Here is a 19737-nt window from a genome sequence, read left to right on the forward strand (position 1 = left end):
AGAAAGAACCAGAAAACAAACTCTAACAACTTGTTGTTTATGTACAGATGTATAGCAAAATATATACACAAATTTAAAAAATAAAATGCTGAGCTAAACTCTACCATGCAAATTCAAGAAAAGCAGGGGGCTTCAATTATAATATTTGGAAAAGACAAGTTTAAGCTAGAAATATTAAAAGAGACAAAGAGGGTACTTAGCATAGTTTTTCTTGTTTTTTTTGAGTCTTGCTCTGTCACCCAGGCTGGAGTGTGGTGGCACAATCTCTGCTCACTGCAACCCTGCCTCCTGGGTTCAAGTGATTCTTCTGCCCCAGCCTCCCAAGTAGCTGGGATTACAGGCACACACCACCATGCCCAGCTAATTTTTTGTATTTTTAGTAGAGATGGGGTTTCACCATTATGGCCAAGCTCGTTTCAAACTCCTGACCTCAAGTGATCCGCCCACCTTGGCCTCCCAAAGTGCCAGGATTACAGGCGTGAGCCACTATGCCCAGCCGAGTTTTTCAATATATCACTATTAAATATATACGCCCCAAACATGATACTTATTTATTGATAATTCATACCCTGCCTATTTCTCAAAAATAACTTGAGAAAAACTGCACAATATAGTGACAACACACATACAGAAATTAAAAGTGAAACAGGAATACATAAAGATATAACACACAAAAATCAAACTATGATTAGATCAGGTAAATGAGTGTTCTGAACTGCTTTGGTGTCACAGAGGCATTTAAAAATATAGTAAATACTACAGATCCTTGTCCCAGCAAAATTCCTTCATGCACATACCCAGCTTTGTTTGATCCCTAGGGGTCTGCAACTCCTAAACCGCTACATGCTAAAGACTCCTAGGCAGGCCTGGACCCCGGATTAAGAACTGTAAAGTAAATGAAAGTCAGAGAAAGTATGGATTTGAATAAAATAATGAAAAAATTGAGTTAACAAATAGAAGTGGTAGAATAAAAACACATTTTGAGATTACACAAATGCTTTTATAAAAATTGATGATATATTCCGGCCCAAAGAAGTCCTATGGACACTTCGAAATGTTGACACCACAGTACAATAAGAAATAAGCAGTAATACCCTAAGCATTCATCACTTAGAAATTTTTTTTTTTTTTTTTTTTTTTGAGACAGAGTCTAGCTCTTTTGCCCAGGCTGGAGTGCAGTGGTGCCATCTTGGCTCACTCCAAACTCTGCCTCCCAGGTTCACACCATTCTCCTGCCTCAGCCTCCCGAGTAGCTGGGACTACAGGGGCCTGCCACCACGCCCAGCTAATTTTTTGTATTTTTTGTAGCGATAGGATTTCACCATGTTAGCCAGGATGGTTTCGATCTCCTGACCTCGTGATCTGCCCCCCTAGGCCTCCCAAAGTGCTGGGGTTACAGGCGTGAGCCACCACGCCTGGCTATTTTTTGTTGTTGTTGTGGTTGTTGTCGTTTTCCCCGAGACGGAGTCTTGCTCTGTCACCCAAGCTGAAGGGCAGGTGGCACAATCTTGGCTCACTGCAACCTCCACCTCCTGGGTTCAAGCGATTCTCCTGCCTCAGCCTCCTGAGTAGCTGGGATTACAGGCGCCCACCACTGCGCCCAGCTAATTTTTGTATTTTTAGTAGAGACGGGGTTTCACCATGTTGGCCAGGCTGCTCTTAAACTCCTCACCTCGTGATCCACCCACCTCAGCCTCCCAAAGTGCTGGGATTACAGGTGTGAGTCACCACGCCCAGCCCACTTAGAAATATTTTTAAATAATAACACTTGGGCAAAAGGAAATTCCTAATACTCTAACAAAAAACACCACATGTCAAAACTTACGGAGTGCAGACAAAGCTGTAACTCTAAGAAAAAAAAGAAGAAAAAAAAGGCTGGGTGCGGTGGCTCAGGCCTGTAATCCCAGCACTTTGGGAGGCTGAGGCGGGCGGATCACGAGGTCAGGAGATCGAGACCATCCTGGCTAACACGGTGAAACCCCGTCTCTACTAAAAATACAAAAAATTAGCCAGGCGTGGTGGTGGGTGCCTGTAGTCCCAGCTACTCGGGAGGCTGAGGCAGGAGAATGGCATGAACCTGGGAGGCGGAGCTTGCAGTAAGCCGAGATTACCCCACTGCACTCCAGTCTGGGCAACAGAGCAAGACTCCATCTCAAAAAAAAAAAAAAAAGAAAAAAGAAAAAAAAAGGTAGGACAACAAAAACAAAGAACAACTAAATTAAAAGATAGCTGATTAAAATATTGCCAGGAATGATATTTTATAACTTTACACTGTTTGAGAATCTAAATAGAATGAGAGAGTTTAAAAAAAAAAATCTAATAAGCTGGCTGGGCACATGGCTCACGCCTGTAATCCCAACACTTTAGGAGGCCAAGGCAGGCAGATCAGGAGGTCAGGAGTTCGAGACCAGCCTGACGAACATGGTGAAACCCCATCTCTACTAAAAATACAAAAGTTAGCCAAGCGGGCTGGTGCATGCCCGTAATCCCAGCTACTCAGGGGGCTGAGGCAGGAGAATCACTTGAACCCGGGACGCAGAGGTTGCAGTGAGCCGAGATCGCACCACTTCACTCCAGCCTGGGTGACAGTGAGACTCTGTCTCAAAAAAAAAAAAAAAAAAAAAAAAAAAAAAAAACCTAATAAAACAAGGAAAGAATTTGAACAGAGGGAATGAGGCGCTGTGGTCATACTTCCAAAAAAGAAAAGTTCCTGGTCTTACCATGTTTATCTGTTAATCCTTAGGAGAAAGAGGGGGATCTTCATCTCCATGTTACACAAAAATTAGAAAAACAGAGGGAGGGAGAGGAGGAGTAAGTGCACATTTCAAAATGCAAGAACAGCACAGAATTATGAGCTGGGAGTGATGCTGGAGTGAGCAGGGGCGGCCTGATCTCCATGTGGCTTGCTCAGAGTGGGTAAACCAGGTTGGCTGAAACGAGGGTTTATGTGCAGAAAAGCTTCTGAAAGTTGGTTTTAAGGAGAGTGGTGACTTGTGCAAAATGATGCTTTAAATATCAATTTGGCGGGGGTGTGCAGGAAGGATGGGGAGGGAAAGACCAAAGGTAGGTAACGGACATTTGCCAGATGATAACGGTGGGGAGAGGGGCAGGTGTAAAGAGGAGGTAGATCTTTCAGGGGCCCCTGCTTGATGCCCCTGCTGTCCCAACTGCATCCTAGCATTCTCTCTTCACTCTTGATAGAGACAGGCCTGAAATGACAGGCCACTTGCAGGCAATGCCCAGGGCACCACCCAGTCATCTAACTGGTCACACAGAGGGTTCTGGTGGACAATGGAGTGCTGGTTAAATGTTAAATGTTTCACATAGCAAAGACAGGGGCTGGACAGAGGCATGGCCGGAACTCCCACCATGACCTCTCCAGCCCATCATATCTGTCATTTGGAAATCTCTGGCCTGTCAAGACCCACTTAGTAACAATTATGGCTTTCCCATGTTTATTCATCAAAACTAGGCATAATGGCCATGCTGAGCTTCTGATCAGCTGAAACAGCCAGTGTTACCATGATGAGTTCATGTTAGCCCAGCCATAAATGTTTAGGAAACTTCAAAACAGCCTAGACTGCCTCCTTCCCCACTAGCTCTCAGGAGCCCGAGGGAAGCTAGGACTAAAAAGATCCCTGAGGCCCCAGACAAACACTTTCCAAGCGCCCAGCTGACCATCAGCCTGAGCCCATCCCTGAGACTCCGGGTGTGGGGCGCGGGGAGTGAGGGCACTGAGACAGAATGGCCTTCAAGCTCTGCTCAGCCAAAGCAAGCAGGCTGACATTGGAAGCTGTCGAGGCATGCACAAAAACCCAGCACGAGCCAGGTGCGGAGTCTCACGCCTGTAATCCCAGCACTTTGGGAGGCCAAGGCGGGTAGATCACGAGGTCAGGAGATCAAGACCATCCTGGTCAACATGGTGAAACCCTGTCTGTACTAAAAATACAAAAAATTAGCCAGGCATGGTGGCACACACCTGTAGTCCCAGCTACTCAGGAGGCTGAGGCAGGGGAATTGCTTGAACCCGGGAGGCGGAACTTGCAGTGAGCTGAGATCACGCCACGGCATTCCAGCCTGGCGACACAGCAAAACTCCATCTCCACAAAAAAAAAAAAAAAAAAAAAAAAGCCCAGCACAGGGCCCACAGCCTAGCTGCACACTAGGACGTTATAATCACCTGGGGAGCTTTAAAACATGCCACCATTGGGGCTGACTAAACTGGTCCGGTGGGACACAGGCAATGGTACTGTTTAAACAAGGCCCACCTGAACTCCTAGCTGGCAGGTGGGGAAGACAGACAGAATGTGGAAGCGCAGAATGACACTGCTGCTACAGGAGGCTCAGGATGGTGTCCAAGAGGAAGTGTCCTTGTGTGGGACACTGCATCCGCAGGCATATACAGCCCAGGCTGCAAGGGGCGGAGGGAGGGAAAGCCCTGTTCAGTGAGAGGTCCCACTGCTCAGAAACCAGATGGGAACATCTCTCCAGTCTGCGGAAATGCACAGGGGTGGGGCAGGGGTCAATCTGGGTCTCTGTCCTCAGTCACCATGACTGCTCATAGTTGCCAAAGCACTTTCACAGTGGCTGTGCGCTGAATGACAGCCTGGCACCAACCCTTAGAGGCACGTGGCCAGTTCCCATTACCCCAACTCGTGGATGGGGAAATGGAGCCTGGGGAGGTTACAGGACTTGTTCAAGCTCACACAGGTAGGAGGGGGTGGAACTAGGACTTGAACCCAGACCTTCTGATTAGAACACGGCCTCCTCCAACAAGCCACCCAGCTTCCCAGGTCCCCTGACACTGGGGCAGGAGGGCTGCATCATTGCCAGACCAGACTAGACCCAGGCCCTGCTGATGTCCAAGGCACACTGTGGTCTTGGGGACACTATGTCTCAGGGAGGGGTTATTCCTGGAGGGCAGTCATGTCCAGTGTCCAGGCTGAGTCACAGCCGGGTGTCAAACATCCTCTGGCCAACAGGATCAAATCTCTACCGTCCTGTAACAGAGCTGTCTGAGGGAAACTGCCCTAGGGCTAAGGGGAGGGTTAAGAGGCCACACCCAGGGGCTCACCACCCTCACCCCCAATCTCAAGACCCACCCTCCAGACCTGCCTTTGCTCTGCAGACCTGTTTTGGTTGTCCCCACCCATGCCCAACCCAGTGAGAAAATTCCACTTTGCTGCTGACACATCTACTTTTGAATTCATTTTTCTTCTGCTGCTTTGGACTGTGAGTGTGGTTTCTGTCTTCTAAAAGTGCCAGACTGCAGCCTGATTTAAAGAGTTCATCTGCTATTTTCCTGGGTTTAATTCAACTTTCTCCCTCTTGGCATTTATTCTTCTGGATTCTGGGAAAAGTGAAGACAGGGCAAAATGAAATCCTGTAGGCTTGGGAGTCAAATGCAAGAAGGAGAAACTGAAGGCCAGCTGTCTTTTCCGGCTGCCCTCCCTATCACCCCACCTTCCCTTCCATGCAGAAAACCTGCTGAGAGCTGGCGTGCTTGGCCGGGGGCCACGCGGGGCCTTCCTGCTAGTGGGATGTTCAAGAGCGCTTAGGTGGGAAGGTTTCCATTCAGCATCAGGGAGGTAGGTGGGGTCTTGGAGACCACGCAATGTAGAATAAGGGCTCCATCTAGCACAGGCTTTCAAGCTTTGTGTGGGCTCCTCTTTCTATAGTTTCTCCCCAGAATGAATCTTCTGATGGCGAATCAGGTGTGAGCTCCCCCGGAAGGACTTGCCGCACAGATTGCACACGTAGGGCTTCTCTCTGGTGTGGGTTTTATAGTGCTCGATGAGGGCTGACCGGTGCCGGAAGGCTTTGCCACACTCGCAGGTGTAGGGCTTCTTGCCGGTGTGGATTCTCTGGTGCTGGATCAGCGCAGAGCTGTGGCAAAAGGCCTTGCCACACTGACAGCACTCGTAGGGCTTCTCACCGGTGTGGATGCGCTGGTGCTCGATGAGGGAGGAGCTCTGGCTGAAGGCCTTCCCGCACTTCTGGCATTTGTAGGGCTTCTCGCCGGTGTGGGTCTTGCGGTGCTCAATGAGGTTGGAGCTCTGGCTGAAGGCCTTCCCGCACTCATCGCATTTGTATGGTTTCTTCCCAGTGTGGATCCGCTGGTGTCGGATGAGGTGTGACCTGTGACAAAAGGCTTTTCCACAGAGATCGCACTCGTGAGGTTTCTTTAGGGTATGGATCTTCCGATGCTGGCTCAGGCCTGAGCTCTGGTTGAAGGATTTCCCACATTCCTTACACTGATAAGGTCTCTCTCCTGTATGAATCCTCTCGTGTTTTCTGAGGCTGGAGCTCCGGCTGAAATCTTTCCCGCATTCCCTGCACTCGTAGGGCCTCTTTCCAGTGTGGATCTTTTGGTGTTGCGTGAGGGCTGAGCTCTGGCGGAAGGCCTTCCCACACTCCCGGCACTCGTAGGGCTTCTCCCCGGTGTGGATGATCTGGTGCCTGAGCAGGTGGGAGCTCTGGCTGAAGGCCTTCCCGCACTCACAGCACTCATAGGGCTTCTCCCCAGTGTGGATCACCAGGTGTCGGAGCAGGTGCGAGCTCTGGCTGAAGGCCTTCCCACACTCTCGACACGCGTAGGGCTTGGCTGGTTGTGGGGTTCTGTGAGGTGCGTTAGGTCCTGAGTCCCCTCCGTCTGTTTCTGCACAATTGCATGGACTCGGTTCTTCACTGTGGATTATCTGACACATGCTGAGGTCGGATTTCTGGAGGAAGGTTTGTCCGAAGAGCTCATCATCCTGCGGTCTGGTTCCTGGGGGGATACTTTGATGCTGAACAGGGCTTGAGCACAAACTGAAATTCCCCTCGTAATCATCATGTTCTTCGTCCTGCTCACCAAGAGGGATCTCCTTGTAGATCACAGCCATTTGCTCCAAACCTCTTTCCTGAAGAAAAGGGTCCCCCAGATCCTCCCCTGGGAAAAGTCCTTGTTGTGACTCTAACCTGTTCTCAAATGCAAAGGTCTCATCAAACTTGGTTGCTGGGGGAACCTCCATTGTGAATCTGCTATCATCCCCAATGGTTGTATTTCTTTAAAAATGTTCTTCTTTGGGCCACACTTACTGTTCTCACAATCTGAAAAGAAAACAGGGAACTCTGTCAAGTCAGCAAGTCAAGCAGCTTATATGTGCCTGCTTCCTGTCCTAGAATCTATGGTAGAAACAACGAAATATGCATAAGACACAATCTTGCCCTTAAGATGATCCCAAATGAGTTAGAGGCAAGTTTTGCTTACCAGAGACAATTGAAGGCAGACAGACAGACACAATCAAGTGCCACATCATGGAATCTAGACTCTATGGGCTGAAAGTGTTCAGAAAGGTAAGCTAAAACAGGAAGTGGGGGCTCGGTGTGGTGGCTCACACCTATAATCCTAGCACGAGGCCGAGGGAGGCAGATCACTTGAGGTCAGGAGTTCAAAACCAGCCTGGTCACATGGTGAAACCCCGTCTCCACTAAAAATACAAAACAATTAGCCGAGTGTGGTGGTGGGTGCCTGTAATCCCAGCTACTAGGGAGGCTGAGGCAGGAGACTCGCTTGAACCTGGGAGGCAGAGATTGCAGTGAGCAGAGATCACCCCACTGCACTCCAACATGGGCAACAAAGTGAGACTCTGTCTCAAACAACAACAACAGCAACAACAACCAGGAAGTGGGGCCACTGCAGAAAAGGAGCAAGACTCCAGCTACTGGGTGACATTGGGGGCAGGTTTTGCTGGGAAAGAGAAAGAGAGCTCTTCCCTCTACCCTAGGTCAGCCGCACTCCCTCCAGCCAGGTGCCCCAACCTGGGAGTCAGCATAACCGCTCTTATTCTCACCCGACCGGTCCCCTCTTATCTACTTCCTGAGGCTGCGTGGGCAGCTTCTCTGTCTCTCAGTCCTCACTGCCACTCTGCAGCTCAGGCTTCAGTGCTACCTCCTGGGATCTTTTCAGTGCTGGCCTCCAAACTAGCTGCTGACCTCTGGCTTCCTCCTCTCCCTCTGGTGCATGCCCTACACTAACAATAGAGTCAAATATCCAAAACATAAGACTGATTATGGGCCGGGCGCAGTGGCTCACGCCTGTAATCCCAGCACTTTGGGAGGCCAAGGCGGGCGGATCACGAGGTCAGGAGGTCAAGACTATCCTGGCTAACACGGTGAAACCCCGTTTCTACTAAAAATACAAAAAAAAAAAAAAAAATTAGCCGGGCGCCATGGCAGGCGCCTGTAGTCCTAGCTACTCTGGAGGCTGAGGCAGGAGAATGGCGTGAACCTGGGAGGCGGAGCTTGCAGTGAGCTGAGATTGTGCCATTGTACTCCAGCCTGGGCAACAGAGTGAGACTCCCTCTCAAAAAAAAAAGACTGATTATGGTGGTTCCCTTTTTTTTTTTTTTTTTTGAGATGGAGTTTTGCTCTTTCACCCAGGCTAGAGTGCAGTGGCACGATCTTGGCTCACTGCAACCTCTGCCTTCCAACTTCAAGTGATTCTCCTGCCTCGGCCTCCCAAGTAGCTGGGATTACAGGCGCCCGCCACCATGCCTGGCTAATTTTTGTATTTTTAGTAGAGACCGGGTTTCACCATGTTGGCCAGGCTGGTCTCGAACTTCTGACCTCAAGTGATCTGCTTGCCTTGGCCTCCCAAAGTGCTGGGATTACAGGCGTGAGCCACCACGCCCGGCCCGGTGGTTCCCTTCTTAGGGTCTTGTGACAGCCCAACTCCTTCACACCTGGCCTTTCCAATCCACCTCCTGCCTGTCTGCCCCATACACCTCTTCTTTTTTATTTGAGATAGGCTCTTGCCCTGTTGCCCAGGCTGGAGTATAGTGGTGTGATCTTGGCTCACTGCAACCTCTGCCTCCCAGGCTCAAGTGATCCTCCCACTTCAGCCTCCTGGGACTGCAGGTGTACACCACCACACTCTGCTAATTTTTTTAATTCTTTCTTTTTGTAGAGATGAGGTCACACTGTATTGCCCAGGCTGGTCCCCCCAACACTTCTAATTTTCCAGCTCGATGACTAATTTGCACTGCTGTTGTCCTAACAGGTAAGGACCATTCTCAGACTGCCACTTGCTCATCCTTCAGGACTCGTCCAAATGTCCCCTTTTCTCTGCACCCTCAGGTTCTTGACCATCTCAGGCCCCCACCGTTAGCTTGAAAATTCCCTAAGGGCAAATACTGTGTTCCTTCATTTCAGAATCTCCAGCCCCCAGCACAAAAGCACAATCCCAATGTACACAGTTGTTGAATAAATTATCAAATGGAGGAAAAGCCATTTGTTTTTGTGCTAGAACTGTCACTTTTTTTGGTCAAAGAACACTTTAGTCAAATAAGTCAACTGTCTAGGACAGGGGTCCCCAAACCCCAGGGTGGGGGACAGGCACCAGTATGTGTCCTGTTAGGAACCAGGCCGCATAGCAGGAGGTGAGCGGAAGGTGAACGAGCATTACAGCCTGAGCTCTGCCTCCTGTCAGATGAGCAGTGGCATTAGATTCTCATAGGAACTGGAACCCTATTGCAAACTGTGCATACGAGGCATCTGGTTGTGCACTCCTTATGAGAATCTAACACCTGATGATCTGAGGTGGAACAGTTTCATCTCAAAACCATCCCCCATGTCCCCCACCCATTCATGGAAAAATTGTCTTCCGCAAAACTGGTCCCTGATGCCAAAAAGGTTGGGGATCACTGGTCTAGGAGATATAAATAAATAAAACAGACAAGGCCGGGCGCGGTGGCTCACACCTGTAATCCCAGCACTTTGGGAGGCCAAGGCAGGCGGATCATGAGGTTAGGAGATCGAGACCATCCTGGCTAACACGGTGAAACCCCGTCTCTACTAGAAATACAAAAAAATTAGCCGGGCGTGGTGGCGGGCGCCTGTAGTCCCAGCTACTCGGAGGCTGAGGCAGGAGAATGGCGTGAACTCAGGAGGCGGAGCTTGCGAGATCACGCCACTGTACTCCAACCTGGGCGACAGAGCAAGACTCCATCTCAAATAAATAAATAAATAAATAAAAATAAAAACAAAATAAAACAGACAAAAGCAGAGCTGCTCCAGTTGAAGGAGGGCACGTTAGCAGGGACAAGGAAGGAAGCTAGAACAGCCCACTCAGCACTCCCCCTCCCAGATGTGGCCCCTGAGGAAGCCCCAAAGAGCCCTATTCAGAAACTTCCGTGCTAGATAAAGGCAAAGTCTTCAGGTGACACAATAATGATAGCAACAGCTCATATTCACTGAGCACCTACTCTGTGCTAGGCACTAATAGGTCCTTCAAGGCACCTCATTTAATCTTCACAACTCTATACAAGGGCACGATTATCCTTATACTGAATCTACAGAAGAACTGCCTCAAAAAAAAATACTAAATTAATCAGAATAGTCATAACAGAACTCATTTCTACTTGGAAAAAAAAATTTTTTTTGAGACAGGGTCTCACTCTGTCGTCCAGGCTGGAGTGCAGGAGTACAATCATGGCTCACTGTAGCCTTGACCTCCCCGGCTCAACTGATCCTCCAACCTCAGCCTCTCAAGTAGCTGGGACTACAGGGGCATATCAACACATCCAGCTAATTTTTAAATTTTTCTGTAGAGATGAGACAATATTATGTAGCCCAGGCTGGTCTTGAACTCCTGGGTTCAAGCAATCCTCCTACCTCTGCCGCCCAAAGTGCTGGACTACAGGCATGAGCCACCATGCCCAGCAGAAATGATTTTTTTTTTTTTTTGAGGTGGAGTCTAACTCTTGTTGCCCAGCCTGGAGTGCAATGGCGCAATCTCGACTCACTGCAACCTCCGCCTCCTGGGTTCAAGCAATTCTCCTGCCTCAGCCTCCTGAATAGCCGGGATTACAGGCACCCACCACCAGGCCTGGATAATTTTTGTATTTTTAGTAGAGATGGGGTTTCACCATGTTGGCCAGGCTAGTCTCGAACTCCTGACCTCAGGTGATCCGCCCGCCTTGGCATCCCAAAGTGCTGGGATTACAGGCGTGAGCCACCACGCCCAGCCCAGAAATGATTTTTTAAAATGGTTTTTCAGCCAATAGAAAGACTGGATATAAAAAAAAAAAGAGCACTGAACTAAAGTATTTTCTTTTTCCAGAATGGAGTGCAGGGGTGTGATTACAGCTCACTGGAACCTCTGGCTCCTGGGCTCAAGTGATTCTCCTATCTCAGCCTCTTAAGTAGCTAGGACACCATCCTGGCTAACACGGTGAAACTGTGTCTCTATTAAAAATACAAAAAAATTAGCCGGCTGTGGTGGCGGGTACCTATAGTCCCAGCTACTTGGGAGGCTGAGGCAGGAGAATGGCGTGAACCCAGGAGGCGGAGCTTGCAGTGAGCCGAGATCGCGCCACTGCACTCCAGCCTGGGCGACAGGACGAGACTCCGTCTCAAAAAAAAAAAAAAAAAAAAAAAAGTAGCTGGGACTACAGGCACTACAGGCACGTGCCACACCTGGCTAATTTTTGTATTTTTTGTAGAGACGGGTTTTTGCCATGTTGTGCAGGCTGGTCTCGAATTTCTGAGCTCATGCGATCCACCCATTTTGGCCTCTGAAAGTGCTGGTATTATAGGCATGAGCCCTCTCGCCCAGCCCTAAAGTATTTTCAAAAATTCTCAACTCCTCTCACCCTCCCCCTCCTCTTCAGCAACCCATAATCTCCAACCTTTCCAGCTCTCTCACTCAATTTGTGCTTTTCGACCTCACGAAATCCAAGCCATTTTTACTCTAGTTCTCCTTTTCCAGTTCCACCCCTTCTCCATCCAGCTTAGACTCTATATTATGCGTATCACTTCAACTCTCACGCTCCAGCACCATGCTCCTCACCTCCTCGTCAGGCTGCAGTTAGCCGCTAAGTCCCAGTCTTCTCGGCCAGTTCCTCCTAAGTTGTTAAATGTTGCCAAGAAAAATCATACAACTATGTATGGCACAACGACAAATTTCGAGTTTCCGATTTCAGCTGGGACCTCAGCTCTGGCATCCTATGACCTCCTTATTGCCAAGTCCCTCTCTTCTCAGTCCTCACCTTCCCACCCCATCTGGCACTGCTCTCCAATACCTCCTTCTCAAAACCCTTCATTTCAGAGGTTGCAAATTGGCAGCCTGAAGAACCTGCTATGTTATGTTTGGCTCTCGAAGAGTTTGGCTTTTCCTGTTCATTTTCCTTAGTTGCCAATATTTAAAACTCAGTAGGTTTCTGGCTTTCTCTTGAAAAACGAAGATGTGACAATATCCCGTCACCCGCCCACATTGCCTACCTGGGTACATGAAAGCTTTGAGCTACCCCCCAACCCCATCCCTACCCTCGCTTTCTTCCCAACGTTCATGCCTTCCAAGTTCTCTTTCTTGATATCTTTAGATTGCAACTCTTCCTCCGCCCACCCGTTAAGTCCTGGTGTTCTCAAACTTCCCTCCGTAGAGGTTTTCCATTCCCACTACATAGCCCCTACACGCTGAAGTCTCCACTCAGGATAAAAAGTTGGCAACCCTTTATCTGTCTCCCACAACATGATAAGTGTTTTTGGACCGAAAACGCAAAGGTCTGGAACTCCATGCTTCCCATCTCCGTCGGGGCCTTCTCCGGGTCCTCCTGCATCTGTCATCCCATCCTCCAGAGAGTCCCTAGGGCCTGGGCACCCTGCAAACCCTTAGTGCAGTCAAGGTTTCCTGGCTGGGGGCCCAAGAGTGGCCGCTGACCCGCACACGCTGCCCAGGCGGCGACGTGGCGCCCCTACAGGCTTCGCCGCGATTGGGGACACGCACACCCAGGGCCACCGGAGGGACAGGTAGTCAGGCGGACTCGGGTCACACCGGCGGACGCGGGGCCACTCACCTGGGCCGGGGCGGGGCAGCTCACCTGGGCCGGGGCGGGGCCGCAGGCGGGCGGGGCGGGGCCGCACCTGAACTGCTCCAACCCGCGGCCGACGCGGCCGACGCTGCCTCGCACCGCAGCAGCTGCTGACGCGGAGCCCGCTGCCGCCCGAGCACCCAGAGCCCCGCCCCCGGCCCGCGGGCACTTCCGGGACCACTCTAGGCCGCGCGGAGGTCCCGGCGTCTCGGTGGTCCCACCGCCCCGGTTGTCGCCGCGGGTAGCCGCCCGGGCCCCGGGACACAAGGACCCGAATCAGGAGAGTCTCTCCAGTCGGCTTGGTGGCTCTGGCCGTCCCCGAAGCGCGTGCTGGACGTGGGGGAAACAGAGATGGGCAGGCGTTGGCAGGAGAGCAGAGGAGGAAACAGGTCGGGACGGGCGGGCGGACCTCGAGCCGCCAGCACTCGGGGCATCTGCGCTGGTGCTGGGTGCAAGCCAGAAGCCACTGAGGCAGCTGGGGTCTTCAGGGAAAGGAGAGTGGAGCCCCAGAGCTGTCGACCCTGTCACTCTACACAGGCACCGGGGTCCTGTTAGGATCCCCCTCCCCCAACCTGCTTCAAGGCTAGCCCCGTTCCTGCCTGCCCTCCCCGCCCCCACAGAAATAGAGATGAGAAGGGGCAGGCGAAGAACTAGGAGTGTCTGCGAGACCATCCCAGGACCCTGAGCCCCCCAACTCTCTGCATCCCAGGGCTGACTTCGACATGAAGCGCCTCCTCTCAGGCGCACCAAGAGGGAAGAGGAATGTGTTCTTGAAATCGCCGGCCCCTGGCCGGGCGCGGTGACTCACGCCTTTAATCCTAGCATTTTGGGAGGCCGAGTCGGGTGGATCACGAGGTCAGGAGTTCGAGACTCAGCCTGACCAACATGGTGAAACCCTGTTTCTACTAAAAATTATCTGGGAGTGGTGACACGCGCCTGTAATCCCAGCTACTGAGGCAGGAGAATCGTTTGACCCTGAGAGGCGGAGGTTGCAGTGAGCCAAGATAGTGCCATTGCACTCCAGCCTGGGCGACAGAGCGAGACTCCATCTCAAAAAAAAAAAAAGAAAAGAAAAGAAATCTCCGCTCCCTCCTTTCTGCTAATGGCAAGACTGGCCCCTCCACCCAAGTGTTCTGCCCATGACCTCCCCCACCCCCAGCTCAGGTGCAGCTGCCCAGCTTGTGGGAGAGCTTCCCTCCGCAGACCTCGGCCCAATCACAGGACATCAGGAGAACACACCGTCCCTGGGAAAAGGGACTCTGCCCCAGCCATCTGCCCACCTGCCTTCAGCACCCTCAGCTGTGGCGTTTGAGTGCCCCCCATGCTACCCACACACACCTGTCTTCCTGCCCCATTAATGCTCTGTCGGGCCTTGGGCACAGACTCCAAGCAGTAGGCAGTGGCTGCCCCTCCCCAAGCCAACAGCCTGAGCTCCATGGGGACCAGCCACCCTAGAGCCATAACCCTTGGACCATAACCAGCCATGCAGAGTTGGGGGCGGCAAGGGCTGGTTCCTTTTTCTCCCTCCAGCTCCTCAGGTCACAGGAAGGTCGGGCTACCAGTTTGAGCCCCCAGGGGGCCAGGGGGGGAGTCTGGGCCATGCCCCAAGAGTCTCAGGTGCTTCCTCTTTGACAACAGTCCCCAGAATCCCCATTCCCCCGCACACTGCACCCCACCCCAGGAGTGGGTCTTCGACTCCCAGACCCACCACAGTCACTTTTTTCAGCCAGGATCTCATGACCCTCACAATAGCTATTGTTGACATGTTGAATATTATTAACCCATTTTACAGAGGGGAAGCAAGGCTCAGAGAAAGTTTAAAAGGGACCCAAGGTCAGGCAGAAATGGGAGGCAGAGGGGAGGCACTCATCTCACACCCCACCCCTAGGGACCAAAGCCGTAGCCAACAGAGCAATAGTAATCCGCGTCATCTTCAGGCTGCACGGGACTAATGGTGAGGACACAGGCATTGTGGGCCTCATCCTTGGCTGCCGAGAATCGATCAGGGATGTCAGTGGGCCGGTGGTGATCCTCCTCTGAGCGGTAGTAGAGGAGATATCGAGGGGCACTGCCTGCCCGCTGCTGGTACCAGGACACACCGTAGTCCCTGATGGTGACGTGCTGGGGGCTGAGCGTGCAGGAGAGTTGAGCCACTTGGCCTGGGAAGACCAGCAGTGCATCCAGCTGGGCCAGGACTGTCTGGGAGACTGAGAGACACAAACCCACTCAGCCTGAGCCCCTTCCCTCCCACCCCTGCCCTATGAAGGCTTGGTTGGACTCCATGGAGACTCCCAGTCCCAAAGGGCTCATTGCCCAGTGCTATGGGATTAGCAATGAACGGGGTGCAGGAGGCCTGGTTCTGTGTGACTTAGGGTGCCCTATCTGGACCTCCATCTCCGTTTGTGAGTGAGGGGTTTGGAGATAGCCCCCAAGTCCCCATTAGTGCCATATCCTCAAGGATCCCTGTTCAGTTAAAGGCCCAGAGCTCAGGAGGTTGGACTAGCAGCCTCTAGGTCCCTCTGCTACCCACCCATGTTTCTCTGCAGAACTGCACCCCCCTCCCCCACTTCCCCGCCCACTTCACTTCAGCTCTTCCAAACCCTGAATACAGACTAACCGCCACCAGGAACCTCCTGGGCTGTCCCACACATCAACTCAGCCTCAGGCAACTGGCTGCAGGGACCCTCTCAGGGAGGTTAGATTGCCTCAGGCCCTGTGGGGTAGGGACAGCCCACAATAGCTTTCCCTGTGAAAAACTAAGAAGGAGACCCAAAGTCAGAGTCCGGGGCTCTAGTGATCTGGTCATTCACGAATGAGAAAACCAAGGCCCACACAGGGACGTGATTTGCCCCAGGCCAAGGGCAGAGCTGCCTGAAGCCAGGTCACCCCTCTACCTCAATACCCCTCCCAGCCAGGTGCGGTGGCTCAAGCCTGTAATCCTAGCACTTTGGGAGGCTAAGGTGGGCGGATCACCTAAGGTCAGGAATTTGAGACCAGCCTGACCAACATGGAGAAACCCCGTCTCTACTAAAAATACAAAATTAGCCGGGCATGGTGGCGCATGCCTGTAATCCCAGCTACTCAGGACGCTGGAGCAGGAGAATCGCTTGAACCTGGGAGGCAGAGGTGCAGTGAGCCGAGATTATGCCATTGCACTCCAGCCTGGGCAACAAGAGCAAAACTCCGTCTCAAAAAAAAAAAAAAAAAATACCCCTCCCAGGACTGCCCTACTGTCCCCATCGATTTGCCTCCTTGCAGGGGCCTTCTGGGGCCAGTACTGTTCCCCACCCCATACCCAGGTGAGTGAGGCCCAGGGAAGATTCACCTGACAGGAAGGTCCCCATCAGAAGGAAGCTGAGGCACCGGCAGGCCATGGCCAGAGGCAGGGAGGCAGTCAAGGAGAAGTTCTGCAAGGCTATATGCTCCAGGTGCTTTGGGGCACAGGGCTGGAAAGGCCACTGGACCACAACAGAGCATGCAAATCAGCCTTTTGACTGCGGAAGGAGGGGCGGTGACGGGCCCAATGGCCAAGCCTTTTCTTCCCAAATGTCAGGGTCCTGGCACCACAAGGCCTTCCAAGAACAGGAGCCCAGAAGTCCTCATGTGCAGTTATAGCAGGTAGAAATCTACTTTTTTATTGAGGTACAACTAGCATACAGTAAAGTGCATAAATCTTAAGTGTATAGCTTGATGATTTTATGTATCTGTATGTATGCCGCCACGCATGCGCGTGTGTGCGCGCGCGCGCACACACACACACACACACACACACACACACACACATACACCCCTGCAACCTCCACCCAGATCAGGATTTAGAAAATCTCGGCTGAGGGCGGTGGCTTACGCCTATAATCCCAGCACTTTGGGAAGCCGAGGCGGGTGGATCACTTGAGGTCAGGAGTTCGAGACCAGCTTGGCCAACATGGTGAAACCCCATCTTTTTTGTACTAAAAATACAAAAATTAGCTGGGCGTGGTGGTGCACGCCTGTAGTCCCAACTACTGGAGAGGCTGAGGCAGGAAAATCGCTTGAACCCAGGAGGCGGAGGTTGCAGTAAGCCAAGATCGCACCACTGCACTTCAGCCTGGGCGACAGAGTGAGACTCCATCTCAAAAAAAAAAAAAAAGAACATTTCCGTCTCCCCTGAGGGCCCCTCAGTTAATAATGACCTGCACCCTCAAGGGAATCATCATTCTGACTTCTATCACCTTAGATTAGTTTTTGCCTGCTCTAGAACTTCAACTATAAGTGGAATGATAGTGTGCCCTCTTTTGTGCCTGCTTCTTTTGTTGAACATGATGGGAGTGATCCATGTGTGTGCAGTAATATTTCATTCATGCCCACAGCTGTGTGTAATCCATTGTGTGAATGCACCGTAATCAGTTTTTCCATTCTCCTATTGTTAGACATTTGGATGTTCTCCAGTCTTTGGCCATTACAAATAAAACTTCTGTGAATGTCTCTGTCAATGTCTTTTGGCATATTGGTGCACTCATTTGTGCTGGAGAGACACCCAGAAATGGAGCTGCCAGACGGCAAGGAAAGAATACATTTAGCTTTACTAGGTCTGCCAGGGTTCCCCATGTGTTTGTAACAATCTGGTCTTCCACCAGCAGAGTAAGAGAGTTTACAGTGACTTCGCATCCTCGCCAGCACTTGACATTATCACAACCTTTAATTTGCCAGGATTCCAAGTAGCTGAGGTGGTTTTGAACTTGGGTTTGAATCCCAGCTCCTGCTTTTCTTAACTGCATGACTTCAGCCAAGTTACTTACCCCCACTGTGCCTCAGTTTTCTCATCTGCAACATGAAGTTAAGCATAATGCCAGCCTGAGGATTGTGAAAATGCAAAGATGGGACCTATTTGCTCAGTGCTGGCCACAATGGGTGGATTAACCATGTCATTTATTTTCTGTATTCCAATACTGTGTAATCTGGGGCCTTGTTGACCACTGAGGGACTAACCCTCCTAGGGTTACCCAGTCCCTATAGATAGTAAATAACTCTTTTTTTTTTTTTTTGAGACGGAGTCTTGCTCTGTCGCCCAGGCTGGAGTGCAGTGGCGCGATCTCGGCTCACTGCAAGCTCCGCCTCCCGGGTTCACGCCATTCTCCTGCCTCAGCCTCCCGAGTAGCTGAGACTACAGGCGCTGGCCACTGCGCCTGGCTAATTTTTTATATTTTTAGTAGAGATGGGGTTTCACCATGTTAGCCAGGATGGTCTCGATCTCCTGACCTTGCAATCCGCCCGCCTTGACCTCCCAAAGTGCTGGGATTACAGGCATGAGCCACCGCGCCCGGCCGATAGTAAATAACTCTTTTTCTTTTTTTTCTTTTGAGACGGAGTCTCACTCTATCACCCAGGCTGGAGTGCAGTGGTGTGATCTTGGCTCACTGCAAGCTCTGCCTCCCGGGTTGATGCCATTCTCCTGCCTCAGCCTCCCGAGTAGCTGGGACTACAGGTGCTCGCCACCACGCCCGGCTAATTTTTTGTATTTTTTAGTAGAGACGGAGTTTCACCGTGTTAGCCAGGATGGTCTCGATCTCCTGACCTTGTGATCTGCCTGCCTCGGCCTCCCAAAGTGCTGGGATTACAGGTGTGAGCCACTGCGCCCGGCCAACTCTTTTTCTTTTTTATCAGACAGAGTCTTGTTCTGTCCCCAAGGCTGGAGTGCAATCTCCACTCACTGCAACCTCCGCCTCCCGGGTTCAAGCGATTTTCCTGCTTCAGCCTCCCAAGTACCTGGGATTACAGGCATGTGCCACCAGGCCCAGCTAATTCTTTTTGTATTTTTAGTAGAGATGGGATTTCATCATGTTGGCCAAGCTGATCTTGGTCTCCTGATGTCAAATGATCCACCTACTTCGGGCTCTCAAAGTGCTGGGTTTACAAGCATGAGCCACCTCACCCAGCCATGATAGTAAATAACTCTTCTGAAAGCATGCTTTTCAAATGCAAGTCAACTAATCCCAACCCCCTCAACTCCCTCCTTAATCTGCTCTTATACTCCACCTGCCCTAATCTCTCCAGGGCCATGCACCAGACAACTAGGGACAGCCCGTGCCCCAGAATCCACTTTAATTATTCAGTCCTAAGCCTGCCCAGCCTTGGAAACCATAGTAGAGGCCCTTGACCACAGTTCCTCCCTCTCCCTCTGCCTGCCCATCAACTGTGGTGCTTCCTGTGTGGCCCACCTTTGTGTACTCCCTGTTTCAGGGGAACTTTGAGTAACTATCTTTTCTTTTTTTTTCTTTTCTTTTCTTTTTTTTTTTTTTTTTTTTTGAGACGGAGTTTCACGGTTTGTTGCCCAGGCTGGAGTGCAATAGTGCAATCTCAGCTCACTGCAACCTCTGCCTCCCAGGTTCAAGTGATTCTCCTGCCTCAGCCTCCCAAGTAGCTGGGATTACAGGCATGCACTGCCACGCCTGGCTAATTTTTTTGTATTTTTTTTAGTAGAGACGGGGTTTCACCATATTGGTCGGGTTTCACCATGTTGGTCAGGCTGGTCTCGATCTCTTGACCTCATGATCCGCTCGCCTTTGCCTCACAAAGTGCTGGGATTAAAGGCGTGAGTCACCGCGCCTGGCCACAAACTATGTTTTCAATGGCACTTTCCCCCCTGCCCCTCCCCTCCCCTTCCCTTTCTTTTCTTTTCTTCTTTTCTCTTTTCTTTTCTTTTCGTTTTTCTTGAGACAGAGTCTCGCTCTGTTGCCCAGGCTGGAGTGCAGTGGCGCGATGCTCGGCTCACAACCTCCTGGGTTCGAACGATTCTCCTGCTTCAGCCCCCTGCGTACCTGGGACTACAGGCGTGCATTGCCACGCCCAGCTAATTTTTGTATTTTTAGTAGAGACAGAGTTTCACTATGTTAACCTCGTGATC

General features: G+C 51.2%; 2 protein-coding genes across 4 annotated transcripts; both read right to left on the reverse strand.

Annotated features, from left to right (window-relative positions):
* Positions 1-4423: 4423 nt before the first annotated feature.
* Positions 4424-12993, reverse strand: ZNF70 (zinc finger protein 70). 3 transcript variants are annotated; one of them, XM_030815960.1, is made up of 2 exons: positions 12907-12993; positions 4424-7092 (listed from the first exon to the last, which is right to left on the reverse strand). In XM_030815960.1, the coding sequence occupies exon 2, from the start codon at positions 7011-7013 to the stop codon at positions 5673-5675; it is 1341 nt and encodes a 446-aa protein (XP_030671820.1). In that variant the 5' UTR covers positions 7014-7092; positions 12907-12993; the 3' UTR covers positions 4424-5672. The 3 variants fall into 3 exon arrangements, with proteins under 3 accessions (XP_030671820.1, XP_030671819.1, XP_030671818.1); XM_030815959.1 differs by having other exon boundaries at positions 12864-12972; XM_030815958.1 differs by having other exon boundaries at positions 12840-12972.
* A 1616-nt stretch (positions 12994-14609) lies between these two features.
* Positions 14610-16674, reverse strand: VPREB3 (V-set pre-B cell surrogate light chain 3). Its single transcript, XM_003281724.3, has 2 exons — positions 16180-16674; positions 14610-15061 (listed from the first exon to the last, which is right to left on the reverse strand). Exons 1-2 carry the CDS (start codon positions 16226-16228, stop codon positions 14739-14741), a joined length of 372 nt encoding a protein of 123 aa, XP_003281772.1. The 5' UTR covers positions 16229-16674; the 3' UTR covers positions 14610-14738.
* Positions 16675-19737: the final 3063 nt, after the last annotated feature.

This window comes from Nomascus leucogenys, chromosome 7b (assembly GCF_006542625.1).
Source record: "Nomascus leucogenys isolate Asia chromosome 7b, Asia_NLE_v1, whole genome shotgun sequence".
Taxonomy (NCBI): domain Eukaryota; kingdom Metazoa; phylum Chordata; class Mammalia; order Primates; family Hylobatidae; genus Nomascus; species Nomascus leucogenys.